Source organism: Neovison vison, chromosome 1, assembly GCF_020171115.1.
Source record: "Neovison vison isolate M4711 chromosome 1, ASM_NN_V1, whole genome shotgun sequence".
Classification (NCBI taxonomy): Eukaryota; Metazoa; Chordata; class Mammalia; order Carnivora; family Mustelidae; genus Neogale; species Neogale vison.
In genome coordinates this window covers 50,106,260-50,120,397 of record NC_058091.1, presented here as the reverse complement: position 1 = coordinate 50,120,397, position 14,138 = coordinate 50,106,260, and the positions used below count along the sequence as shown (strand labels likewise).

The 14,138-nt window shown below is 33.5% G+C and overlaps 1 protein-coding gene across 4 annotated transcripts in view; it reads right to left on the bottom strand.

Annotated features, from left to right (window-relative positions):
* Positions 1-14,138, bottom strand: part of LOC122905214 (pleckstrin homology domain interacting protein) — a 134,521-nt gene that overhangs the window by 34,324 nt on the left and 86,059 nt on the right. For all 4 annotated transcript variants that reach the window (XM_044246892.1, XM_044246881.1, XM_044246900.1 and 1 more), the window contains exons 21-24: positions 11,201-11,341; positions 8,965-9,041; positions 7,465-7,696; positions 2,056-2,175 (exon numbers count right to left, since the gene is read on the bottom strand). In XM_044246892.1, the coding sequence (XP_044102827.1) occupies positions 2,056-2,175; positions 7,465-7,696; positions 8,965-9,041; positions 11,201-11,341 (570 nt within the window). The remainder of the gene's footprint in view (positions 1-2,055; positions 2,176-7,464; positions 7,697-8,964; positions 9,042-11,200; positions 11,342-14,138) is intronic.

Sequence of the window (14,138 nt, the reverse complement as noted above, 5' to 3'; positions counted from 1 at the left end):
GGTATCAGCTAAAATTGCAAGGAGAGAATTTAGTATCCTTTCAAAAGAAATTCCAATATTTTGATATTTTTTCCTTCTTTTCTTCAAATTGTCCTAATGCCACTTAATCATAAATAAAGTGTTCTAAATAACATTACTTTGGTTATACAGTGAGAGTATAAAATGAGCAGTTTGTTTCACTGTTTTATTTTTGCATTCAATGTAAGTTGACCTATGCTGTAAAACAAAGTAAATTGTAACTAGGAGTCATGATCAGTTTATTATTCACGTATTTTGGTAGCAAGTGGTTTGTACATATGCAGTAACTTTGAAATGAAAAATGTATTTTTCAACATATTTTATCCTTATAAAGAAATTTATCCTCGTTTTATGAAGTTCAGATTTAAATGACACCTGACTACCATCTTGGTATCTACTGGCACTTGACACAGTAAGTCTGATACCAAGTATTCTTCCCACTATAAACAAACAGTGGAGCTTGTTTAAAAAATGTTATTAAAATTTTTTAAAATGCTATTAAGATTTTGGGATATCCACTATTCTACGTACTTTTCTTCTATTCATTAGTATCACTATTGCTCCAACTGTTTGAAATTTCAAAAGAATAATGCTAAATAATGAGAACTTACCTGTTAAAGCATCAACAATTAAAAAAGACAACTTAAACACTGTGAAAGAGAATTATTCAATAAGGATTTATAAACTTTCTAGCTATCTCGAATATATTAAATGTAATTTAATCAAGCATCTTCTTGATGCTTAAGAATCTGTTAGGCTCTATCATTGTACTAAATTACTAAATTACAGTAATACAGAAACATTCTGTACTCTTCAAGTCTTCTTAAGTAGGTTGCCTAAATGAATTTTTTTCAGACTACTCTTTAGTTACTCCAGCATTAAAAATGTTTTTGTTTCTTTTTTTTTTAAACTGTCAACTGTCACTTGCCACTTTCTATTGCTAATTAGTGTGATTTGCTAAAGAAGCCCATATTGTACTTCCTAATTTATTACTGCCAATCTACTGGCTGCCAGATGACTGCTTCTTAACACTTGTGCATAAAATAAGAAGACATGAACACTGGACTGGGAAATTCTGATCTAAGATCTTAAATTTTCATTTCAAATTCACAAGTACCTAGTCCAAAATGATGACCAATCACATTTTCCTTGAAATATTTTTGATTCTAGCAAATTTTTAAAAAGATCTAATTAAGGAAGATGTGGTCCATATACACTATGGAGTATTATGTCTCCATCAGGAAGGATGAATACCCAACTTTTGTAGCAACATGGACGGGACTGGAAGAGATTATGCTGAGTGAAATAAGTCAAGCAGAGAGAGTCAATTATCATATGGTTTCACTTATTTGTGGAGCATAACAAATAGCATGGAGGACAAGGGGCGTTAGAGAGGAGTAGGGAATTTGGGTAAATTGGAAGGGGAGGTGAACCATGAGAAACTATGGACTCTGAAAAACAGTCTGAGGGGTTTGAAGTGGCGGGGGGGTGGGAGGTTGGGGTACCAGGTGGTGGGTATTATAGAGGGCACGGCTTGCATGGAGCACTGGGTGTGGTGAAAAAATAATGAATACTGTTTTTCTGAAAATAAATAAATTGGGAAAAAAAAAAAGATCTAATTATAAACACTGTATTTAAATGAAAACTTATCAAATAAAATTAAATAAAAATAAAATGCTAAATTGCATTTTTCCTTTAAAATGTTATGTATTTAAACCTTAAGCTAAGAAAAACAAATTTTTAGAAAGAGAAAATTAGCAGTAGAATCCTCTTATTAAAAAAAATACTAGTTTTTAAATGCCAATAAATTTCCATTCTCTTACAACATTTAGTTTTGCTACTACAATACTTAAAGTTGCAAGTGGCCTCAGAAAAGATCAGAACTTTCCTAATTATATCTTTTCCATACACAGCTTATAAACATCTAAAATGAGATTACTTTATGAAACTACTGTTTTCTACAGTTTCAAGAGCTATTTTAAAAAGCTTAAAGATACCTCAAAGAAACAAAGACTGTTCTTAAAAGTTTAAAAGTACCTCATCACCCATCTGCGGCACAAACGGACATCTTCGGGGAAGAGTATCTGTAATCCATGTTGAAGGTAACCATTCTTCTAACGTCAAACCATTTTCCGTTAGTTCTCCTACAGCCAATCTCTAAGAGTTTAGAACATTATAAAGTTATATTATCACAAAAACAATCATCTCTCAATCTGTTCTTTAGAACTGATAGGGGTGCCTGGGTGGTGGAGTAAGTCAAACACCTGATTCTTGGTTTCAGTTCAAGTTATGATCTAGGACTCTGAGACTGAGGCCCATGTCAGGCTCCACACTCAGGGTGGAGTCCGCTTAAGACTCTCTCTTCTCTCTTTTTGCCTCTCTCCTCTGTGCTTTCTTGCCCTTTTAAATAAATAAACAAATCTTCAAAAAAAAAATAACTATAAAGGTGATTAAATAAAAGGGAAGATCTTTTTAACAAAAATACACATTAAGTATTTAAAAACCTTATTTTGGGGCACCTGGGTGGCTCAGTCAGTTAAGTGTCTGTCTTGGGCTGAGGTTATGATCCAGGGTCCTGAGATTGAGTCCTGCATCGGGTTCCCTGCTCAGGGGAGAGTCTGCATCTCCCTCTCTCTCAAATAAATGAATACAATCTTAAGAAAAAAAATAAAATAACTAATTTTATTTTTAATAAAATAGCTTAACTGAATAACTGAATAGCTAGTAACTATTAGCTATTTATTAGCTATTCAATCTTTCCAAATCACTGCATAAAAAAAGAACTAGATGAACCAAACGACATTCAGAACAAGACTAGTTTAACAAGATATTCCCATAAACCCTGAAGTGTAAGTTCTGTGTAATCTCCCTCTCAAAATCCTAACAGTTTTATCAGTATTTGTAACAAACCAAGCCTTATACTCCGGTGGTTTTTTTTTTTTTTTTTTTTTTTTTTTTAATCATAGTCCTGGCATGTTAGTAGGAACCAAATAAGAAATTTTCATATGGGCTGAGTAGTGGAAAAAGCAGAAGGCTAACTGTATTGTTTCAGAGGGGTGGGCATTATACAAAGCCCAGAAGTATTTTTTCCCCTTTTTGAAGTAGCCATTTCACACCTGGCTCATAGTTTCTAGAAAAAATGTTTCTATCAATTATTTTTCCCCCCCAAACACAATGTCATCAAGCCAGGTCCCTTGCCTTTTTTTTTTTTTTTTTTTAAAGTGAGCCCTATGCCTGATGTGGGGCTTGAACTCATGATCCTGAGATTAAGAGTTGCATGCTCTACTGACTGAGCCAGCCAGGTGCCCCCAGGTCCCTTTAACTTCTGTGGCTAAATATAAAAATAGACCTGTGAGAAAAAGTTTTTTTTTAACTTTTGCCCATAAATGGCCATTATTGTCTGGATAAGACTTATGGTTATAAATATGATCATTCCAATTTAACAGCTAACTTACCTGGTTTCCTTAAACTTAGGAAAAATGGACTTTCTAACAGCCCTTGAAACCTTAGAGAAACTTCATGCAGTTGACTAAAAGTTTTAGTTGAGTGTTTATATAGTAAGACTTCTAAATTTTATTCTCGTGTTTTTAAAAAAAGGTAGTTATCATTGTGACTTAACACAAGTTCACTAAAGGAAGTAACATCATAATGGGATATCAGAGAACACTACAGAAAGTACTGCTAACAGCTGTTACTCAGTATTCATTTTCCTCTTATTCCTACTAAACACAACTTGTTTCTCAAACCTATCAGGAGTGCTCTCTCTTTGAAGAGTAAGGGAGGGATAAAGGAGTTTGGCATTTACTATATGGGAGAAAGGTCCACTGGAGGATTTTAGTCCAAAGAGTGATAGAATCTGACTTTTAAAAGGATCACTCTGGATTCACCAGAGCAGGGATTTGCAAATTATGGCCCATGGTTTCAAGCTGAGCTGCTTCTACTTTTAAAATCAAATTTTATTGGAACATATCCATATCCATTCATATATGTATTATCTATGGCTGCTCTCAGGCTACAATAGCAGGGTAGTGGGTCCCAGAAAAAGTTTGCAGATCCCTACTTTAATGAACAGAACCTAGGGTGAAGAGGGTGGAAGGAGGGAGACAGATGGAAGACTATTGCAGTAATACAACCAAGAGCTTATGGTGGCTCACGTGAGTACAACAGCAGAAGTAGCAAAAAAGCACTCAAGTGCTGAATACATTTAGAAGACAGAGCCACAAAAAAAATCCCCTGATAGACTGGATGTAGGATATGAGAGAAAAAAGACTAATTTTTACGGATAACACCACAGTTGTGGTGTAAATAATTGTTAGTGTAAGAAGAGGAGGGCTGGAGAAGGGCAGAGGGGAAAACTTAGAAAATAAATTATGTATGTGTTATTTTGAGAGATTAAGTCAGAGGATATTTAAAAGTTAATTTATCCAGTTACTGAGCACCACTGTTACATGACAGAGTTAGAACCACAGATTTTCAGTTTTATACACTGAAGTTTTGAGTTAAAGTGTGTTTGAAAAAGGTTTCCTCTGACTTAATAGAAAAAGGTAGGAAGAAGTCTGAAAATTGTTAAATTCCAGCCTCAATATGGGCTATTAATTGCACCAAGTATTTCTTCCCATAAGGAAAATATCTGTATTGACTGAAATAGCTAAGAACTCTTAAATGAAACCAGGTAAAGTTGGCTATTAAATAGGAATGACCATATTTATAAGCGTGAGACTATGGTATGCTATAGCCAAGAATCAGGATGATGATAGGTCCCCAATAATTCTTGGGAAACCTAGAATTTTTGGTTTAAGTAGATTTCTATCATATGATATTTACAACCACTCAGGGGATAAACTGCATTAAATATTCCTCAAAATTTCAATTTTTTAAAAAAAATTTTAGAGATACAGGTAATTCACTTCTTTTCTTTCTAATCATGGAAAATTCTTTTAGGTCCACTCATATTTTATTTATTCTGGAAGCTTTACTTGAAACTCTAAGAAAAGATGCCCTTATTTGATTTCTCAATTACCATCTTTAAAATTAATCTGGCAATTAAATATATTAGTTAATGGGATACTCTATTTTTATCTTAGGGGATTCAAGCAACTTGTTAATCACACATTGTTTTGAGAATAAGTTACATCTTAAACTTTTTACCCATTCTATTGCTTTAAGCTGTAGGCACTCAGTAAGAAATTTACTAATCTGGGGGCGCCTGGGTGGCTCAGTGGGTTAAGCCTCTGCCTTCGGCTCAGTTCATGATCTCCTGAGCTCGAGCTAGGATCCTGGGATCCTGGGATCGAGCCCCCCATCGGGCTTTCTGTTCAGCGGGAAGCCTGCTTCCTCCTCTCTCTCTGCCTGCCTCTCTGCCTACTTGTGATCTCTCTCTGTATTAAATAAATAAATAAAATCTTTAAAAAAAAAAAAAAAAAGAAAGAAAAGAAATTTACTAATCTGGTCTCCAGAGTTCCTAACAGCATAATGGAAATACATCAGATACATATGAGATAACTTTACTGCATCTCTAGAGATTTTTTTTTTTTTTTTTTTTTTTAAAGAGAGACAGTGGGAGTGAGCATGGGGGAGAGAAAAAGAGGGAGACTCTTAAGCAGGATCCATGCCTGCCCAACACAGAACCTGCCTTGGGGTTCAACTCATGATCTGAGCTGAAATCAAGAGTTGGATACTTAACCAGACTAGCCACCTAGGCACCCCTGGAGAAATCTATTTTAAAATAAGCTTTTTTCTGTTATCTGCCTTACTGTTTTTGCTTAATTTGAATATAATTAGATGGAAAATATCTTCATCTTTTCATACATGCAGTAAATAATAATTACTTAATGATCTTTCAGTTACTTTCCAGCTCTACAATTCTACGCTTAAGAGGGAAATATGTTCATTTGAGACAAAAACACTGAGCAATGAGAACAGTTCTTTCTATCTACTCTTAAATCCACTGGTAAACTAATACCAAGCCATGTGTACGAAAACCAAATTAAAGGGAAGAGTCTATAATATCCTTACACTTCATGATATTTAAAGTTTGTCCCACATAAATTGGTGGCACACAGATCCTATTGTAATACTTCAAGCAAAATAGAAAAATTAAAATATGCCAAACAGTAGTTGGATCCAAATGTGGCACTGCACAAAGAAGCCCAAGGTGTTAGTTTAGGGACAACTACCAAATCAAGAGCAATTAGGTGAAGTAAACTGCACTCTTGACCAAAAAATTATGTTCTCACAGGGACTTAAACACTGTAAACCTCACAAGTTCATCAAAACTGTCTTGTGATAAGAAAAAAAAATTAGCCAGATACAGGGCTAAATCACTTCTCTTTAACCGATCTGTGTACCACATAAGCAATGGGTTAACCTACTTTTATCACCACTGACAACACAGAAGAGAAAAATGTAGGCATATGTGTGATATTCTCTTTGGTAAATCTTCCCCAGACAAAAGCAAAGAAGGCAACAAGAATAGCAGACTGTGGAACCCAAATTAAAGTAATTCATAATTATAAAGCTGAAATGAATAAGAGCTCAAGTGAAGCAGATAAAATAAACATTTAAAACAGATGTATTCTTAAATTTTTCAAAGCTCTCTGGAGAGAAAGACCTTCTTAGTCTCCCTAGCATTTAATTCTATATTTGACAACTTATTTTAATTCTAAACATGAAAGAGGTTGAAAAAAAATCTTCCTTGTATATTTTCAATTTATAGTCTTTTAGGGAACAGAAAACATGTCCCTTCTATTTCATATAGCTCTTATTTTTTAAAAGAATCCCATTTCCATAAGAGCTGACAAACCTTACTTCTGTTAACATTTATTTCTTACGTTCTCTGATCTGTCTCAAATTATCCACAGACCAAAGATGAAGTAACAAACTAATACTGCTACTGACCTAAGGACCGTCTAATTATGGCTCACATGTTCCGTAAATTAACGAAAGCCTGTTAACAGTAGTGTACTACTTTAGATTCATATTTGTCTCGTGGTCATCTGTAACAAGTTCTGCCATTATTATTCCAGGTGTTGTGCACTCTATGCTTTCTGGTTTTTTTCAGCAATAAAATTAACAATATGGTTAAAAAGTAAAGGCAAGTATGTTTTGTAACATTTTTATATACACAAATGAATAAATCCCACCAGAATATTAAAAAAAACTTCTCCTAAAATTACATGTTCAATATTTAGAATACAATAATTCTGTAAGTAAATATTTTCATGTGCTAAACACTGAAAACTTGAGTAAGTTAAATGTTTTGTTATTATAGTATATTCTACTACTGTGTACTTGAGTTTTTTCCAATACTACTAGTATCCTAGTACACCTCAACAATGTTTATGTTCATCAATAGCACTTTTAAAATGAGTGCTTTTGTTTTGAGAGAAAACAATTTATATTAAATTTATTTATTTATGTTTTAATTTATATTAAAACAAAATCAACCTTTTGTTTTCTTTCTTTGGGCTTCTTTTTCTTTGGTGATATTTGTCCATCTTTTTCTTCATTTACTTTTTTCCTTTCTTTTTTAATCTGTTTTTGCTTCTGTTTTTCAGATTCTTCTTCTTCATCTGAACTGCTTTCTGCTTTCTTGGTTTTATGCTTGGGAACTTTCTTTGGTGGTTGCAGATTAATTCCTGCATCTGCTGTCCAGTCAGAATAATCACTAGAGTAGTCACTAGAAGGCAAAAAGGGATTTAAAAAATATTTATACTAGACATACTTTAAGACTTTGTCTTATAAAGATGTAAAAAGAGATCACAAAAAAGAATGAATGTCTTATAAAAATGTAAAGAGAGATTACAAAAAAGAATGAATAGACTAAAAGAATGAATAGACTAAACAGTTTCTTAAAATTCTGTAGGTTTAACTTACTTAAATATCTCAAAAAAGTTTTCTAAGAAATGTCTACAATTTTAATTGAAGCAATGGATTTTAGTGCCTTATAAGACTAACAAAAATATTAATTTCTGTGTGTTGCCTATGTTCAAAATATCATGGGACATAAAAACATAAGGAACAGAGGGTCACTTTCCTCAATTCCAGAAACAGTACAAAGATAGTTTGGAATACTACAAGAGATATCAATATTGAGGAAGAGATATACGGATTATTTTCTTGAGAGGAGGTGGGAGCTCTTGACCAGGGAACTCCAAAGGTAGAGCATTGCTGCCTTCATGATAACTGGATATGAAATGGGGGTGGGGTGGGGACTGTCAGAAGTGTTTTGGCCCAGTAGGAAGATTACTTGAGTATTTTATCCAGTATCTACTTATACGTTAGGTACATCTTATGCTTCAAAGAATGACAAAATTCAGAAAAATACAGGCCTTTGTGTTTTACTTACCATTACCAACCATGTTTGCATTTCTTTTCAGTTTACCTTCATAAGAACTAAGTTTTACTGAACTGATGTCACAAAAAAGGATCCAGTTTTATCTTCTGTTCTAATTTTAGTACATGAGAATATAACTTGATTTTGTATAATTTTAAAATATAAATATAAACGCTTTAAAGAAATCTAAGTTATACTACATTAAAATCAGTAATTAGTTCCCTATATTCAGTGATGTATGACTTTACTCCTCTATAAAGATTAACACTGAAAGGACAGATTTTTTCTGGAGCTTAATTCTACTACCACCACCCCTTATCCTTGTCCTGAACGTCCTTAGTAGGAATCTACAAATATCTCCCCCCAAAAATAATCATCACAGGTAACAATCCATGATTTCATTTTAACTTGAAAATGATTTCAAAGAATTTAAAAAACATTTTCAGACATTACACTGGATGCATGGAAATGCATCCACAGAACAAAAGATCTTTGAAGAAGAACAAATTCTAAACCCAAAGAGATTCTGAAATGTGTTGCTGAAAAATAAAATTTTCAGCTTTCTAAAGATTTTATATTACATGTGAAGAAATAGAAATTCACTGAATTACCTAGAACTGCCATCACTGTGCCATGCTCTCTCTTCCTCTTCCGATGTCCCACCACTAACAGCAACAACTTCACCTTCCTAAGAAATGTTTAATACATATTTTATTGTGTAATTTTACAAAATAACATTCTAGGATTATTAGAAAATATCAGTGCTATCTAATAGTACCAATCACATTCGGATATTTACAACAATTAAAACCTGATTTTAATTAGTCCTACAACACAGATCTTATATTTTAATACAACAAAATGTATCCAATGAAAAAATATATCCAATGAAATAATACCTATTAATACTGGATTCAGAGCAATCGCTCAGATGATTAACATACTGAGAACTTAAATTAGGAGTTCACATTTTACTTATTGTCATCATTACAATTAAAAATAGCTTTATTACACATATAAAGAGTATTCCAACTTAGGTATTATTTTAAACTTGCAGTAGAGGATTGAAAACTACCCATAGTTTCTCTAGTAAATATTCTCTGCTCAGTGTAGGATAGTCCAGTGATAGTCCATAAGATCCAGTATCTTACGCAATTTCTCCCTTGCTCAAATAAAATTTTACACTCCAGTAAGAGTAACAGGTCAAGTTAAGTAAGCTTTTAATATATTACAGAAGCTATTCTAAGCATGTGTATACATCATCCTATTTAATCTAGACAAAACACTACTGGCAATAGGGAGCAGTTATGTAAACAGTAGAAATTAAAGCTTAAAAAGGTTAAGAAATTTACCCTGGACAGCACAATTAATGAGCAACTAAGCTACTCTAAAGTTTAGACTGCTCTCCACAAGAATGGTTTTATCAGTGGTATTATTTGCTGGGCACATTCAAAGAATTTTTCAAAATGATAATGGGATGTATTCCTTTATTAAATAAAATAGCATATCTTGGAAGACAAGTTTTTCCTTTTTGATGTTTTAATAAAGAAGAATTTGTATGACAGAGCTATTCCACAAAGTTTTGAAAACTAACCAAATATGAAAAGATCAAAATCCGATAGTAATTATAGTTAGAGAATTTAATCTCTGCTCAATATAACTGAAAAAAAAAAAAAAAAAAAAAGAATGTAAGCAAATGATCTGATTATTCTCATCCTTACTATATATATTACTTCTTTAAAGGGAGAGAAAAGAAATATACTTTTATATTCTTAGTACAAAATTAAAAGGTACTGTAGAGAAGTACAAAGTATTTGAACCCCCCTCCCAAACCGGATTCCTTCCATTGATTAATATAATGTGCCCAAGATGATATTCTGTTCTCAATGTACTCCTCCTAGAAATTTAATTGCTCTAAAAAAATGTTAAAATAGAAGCAAATTAGTTTTGAAGACAAATGAAGAATTTAGTTAACTTCTTATGTAACAGATGTACCTAGAAACAACATTCTAATAAGCTGAATCATATTTAAAGTATTTTATAGGAACATATTAAGAGAATCATACGAAATCTTTAAAAATAAAGAAATATTTTATAGAGGCAAATAACTAGCCCACATATATTTTATGTTTTGCATGTATATCTAAACTGTCATGTATCATATTTGTTATTAGTATATTTGGTCTTTTTACCAGATTGGACAAACCATTTTTACCTGGTCACCCTAGGACCTAAAGCCACTGGAGAATAACTTTTCAACTATAGTTAGCATACTCTCAGTTTGCATTTTATTGCCGTGTGTACAGAAAATATACTCAGAGAATTCCCAGGTATGTCTAACATTGCTTCATAAATGTGTAACAGTCAGTAAGACCATAGAGTCTTACTTAACCAGGGGAGGGAGTGACTAGGGCGGGAGCGGGGGGAGATGTTGTTAATAAGCTGTGATTGCAACCTGATTGCCTTTGTTGAAAAAATATGTAATTTAGTAGGGACAATGATATTTATGGAAATAATTATATACAAGGAAATTTTAAAATAAAATGAAAAGTCAAACTGGCACAGAGATAAAAAACTAACTGAAATTACCGTATGTCTATTAATTAGTCATTACAGTTATAGACTAGCGCTTCATGGTACCATTTTAAAAGCCTGGCTTTAGAGTAAAAGGACCCTGGGTTTAATTCCTGCTCTGGTCTTTAGTAAATGATAACTATCACTATCATTGTAAGATCTAGAAATACCATCTTTGAGTTACATTTATAAATACATCAATGAATACAAAGACCAGTCATACTAAAACAATGTTAAACTACAAACAAATTTATAAATGTGCTGAGATCTTACATCTGAAGAACTAGTGCCATTTTCTATCTCTTCTGAAGGTCTAGGTGTCTCTTCCAAAGCAGATCTTGTACGGTAATTGTGTTGATTTGCCTGTTGCCGTTTGGATTCTCCGAGATCCAGGAAATGCTCATGAGCATGATTCTGGAAAAAGTTAATTTATTTAAAGTAGGATTAAAGAGCATACTTTTTACTTTAAAAGTTGTATATTTTTTAATTATAAAAAATCCACTCATATTTAAGATAGTCATATAAGTGGACTATGGTACCAATTCAAATAATTTAACATTACATTAACTTAAATCACAGGTTTGTGTTATGTAGAAATTCACTTGCTGGTTTAATAAGTCATAACAAAATCTTTTTCCTGATTAAGTGATACAGACTAAAGGGTTTATAATAACAGACTAATAAATTCTCCTATAACCACACTAAACATATAGTACAGATTTAAGAGAGGACTGTGAGCGGTGAGGCTTATGTAATAGGCAGAGACAAAGGAAAGGAAACCAAAATGGTGGTCACAAACCACCCTGCCACTATGAGGCTAGGACACCAGTTGGCTGGCTATCTCTTTTCTGCCACAGAATAAATATAGTAAATGAGAACACACTAATAAACAAGCATCAAAAGAAACTGGTAAAGTCCAACATGGTGACAAAGATGAACAAACTCAACAAACACAAGAATTCACACCTGAAAAAAAACCCAACTGTATCTATAAAAAAAGAATAAAGATAACTTGCAAAAAAAGACATCAGATTTATATATACAATATATCATAAATATACAACATACAATAAGAAAATCTTTAAAGTGACAGAAAATAACTTTGGATATCTATCACTACATATATATTTTATATATATGTATATACATATATATATAAAAAACTTTGGATATCTATAATATAACTATAGCTATAGCCTTTTTTTCCCCCCCTTCTCATTAAACTTTGTTTTAATGGGTCTCAAAATTCTATGACAGATTTCTGGCCAAGATGTTTCCATTAAAAAGTACTGACTGATTGAATTATTAATTATTTTAAGGATTTATTGATTTATTTGAGAAGGAGAGCACTCTCAATTTATTTGAGAGGGAGAGGGAGAGAGAGGGGCTCTCAAACAGACTGAGATGAGCGCAGAGCCCAACCTGGGGCTCAATCTCATCACCAAGATTATGACCTGAGCCAAAAATGAGAGTCAGACACCTGACTGCACCACTTAGGCACCCCTAAAAAGTAGTGATTTAAAAACGAATTACCTAAAATTTGCTGCACACTCACACAAAACCAAATGATCCACAAAAGATTCTTTTCTTCAAGGTTTTATGATGTGTCATTATCCCTAAACAGTTTCTTAATATTAAACTTAAACAGCAAATTGAGACAAACAGTTCTGGGATTACTCTTCTACCACGGATTAAGACAGGGTGGCAGGTATTATGGATAATATTCACTTAGTTTTGAGCTTTCTGGACAGACCTGATGACCTCGCCAGCTCCAGCAGCCTTCTTGTTCACTGCTTTGTTTACACCCATGATAACTGTCTTACATCACAAAGAGCCAAATGACCCCAAGGACGATAGAGAACCTCTCAACATACATGGGTCTGCCAAGAATCGTATCAACTATGGCAGCATCAACAATTTTCAAGAATTCAGGGCCAGTCAGCTTCTTCCCAGAACAGCAATCTCCTTTGGCTCAGCAAACTTGCAAGCAGTGTGAAGCTGCATGACAATTCAGCACAGGTGTATAGCCAGCACTGATTTGGCCCGGTGACTCAAGATAAAAACCTGATCTGTGAAGCCAGCTGCTTCCACTGGTGGGTTATTTTTGCTGTCAGCAGCCATACTGCCATGGCAAGCACCTTTTATAAACATGTTCTTGACATGAAAGCCACATTAGCCCCAGGAAGAGCTTTACTCAAAGTTTCATGGTGTACACATTTCAACAGACTTGCTACAACTGTAATGGTGATGGGAGCGAACGTGACCACCATCACAGGTTTGAGAATACCCATCTCCACTTGGCCCATAGGGACAGCACCAACACCACCCGATTTTGTGGATGTCATGGAGAAACAGGCACAAGCACCTATCAGATGGATGAGCTGGTAGCAGGATATCCAGAACTACAAGCAGCATGGTTCCACAGGCATTTTCATCTTTACAGGTAGACTTTCCATCCCTTGAACCAATGCATATTAGCACTTGCTTCCAGCATTTATCATTCCAACCATAAACTGTGTGGAGATTATAGCCAATTTTTTAAATACTGCTCATTCCTTAAAGATTTCTCTCTCTCTCTTTCTGGCTGTGGGGTACGCAATGGAATTCATTTTGTTAACAGCAATAAGAAGTCTAACATTAGTCAAGTTCATATTCATTTGCAGGTGATTTTCTTTTTCTCTCCACAAACTTTCAGCATATTGTTTTGTTCTCACATATTATAATGTGTTGAGGTTTTACATTTTTAAATTCTATATTATTTTTGCCTTATTTATTCTGTTTGACTCACGATGTCTTTTCTTATTTATACTCTGGCACACCAGTTAAAAGTTAATTTTCGGAAAATTTTTCAGCTTTCTAAAGATTTTATATTACATGCGGAGAAATAGAAATTCTCATTCATTATTTTTTCATCCCTTTCCTTCCTCTAATCTTGTATGCTCTCTCTACATATATCTACATACATATTACATAAAAACATATGTTGCTTTTTACAATTCCCACATAATATCTTTAGATCATTTCATCCCTTGTTGATACATTCTGAGAGTTCTTCAACTTGACTTTCCAGCTTACTAACTCATCTTTCAGGGTTTTACATTCTTCCAGTCAAGTCATCTACTGAGTTCTTCTCTATTTCAATAATGATGTGCTTCATCCCAATATATCAAATAGTATCCTCTACAGAACTGCTTTTCCTTACATTTCCAAT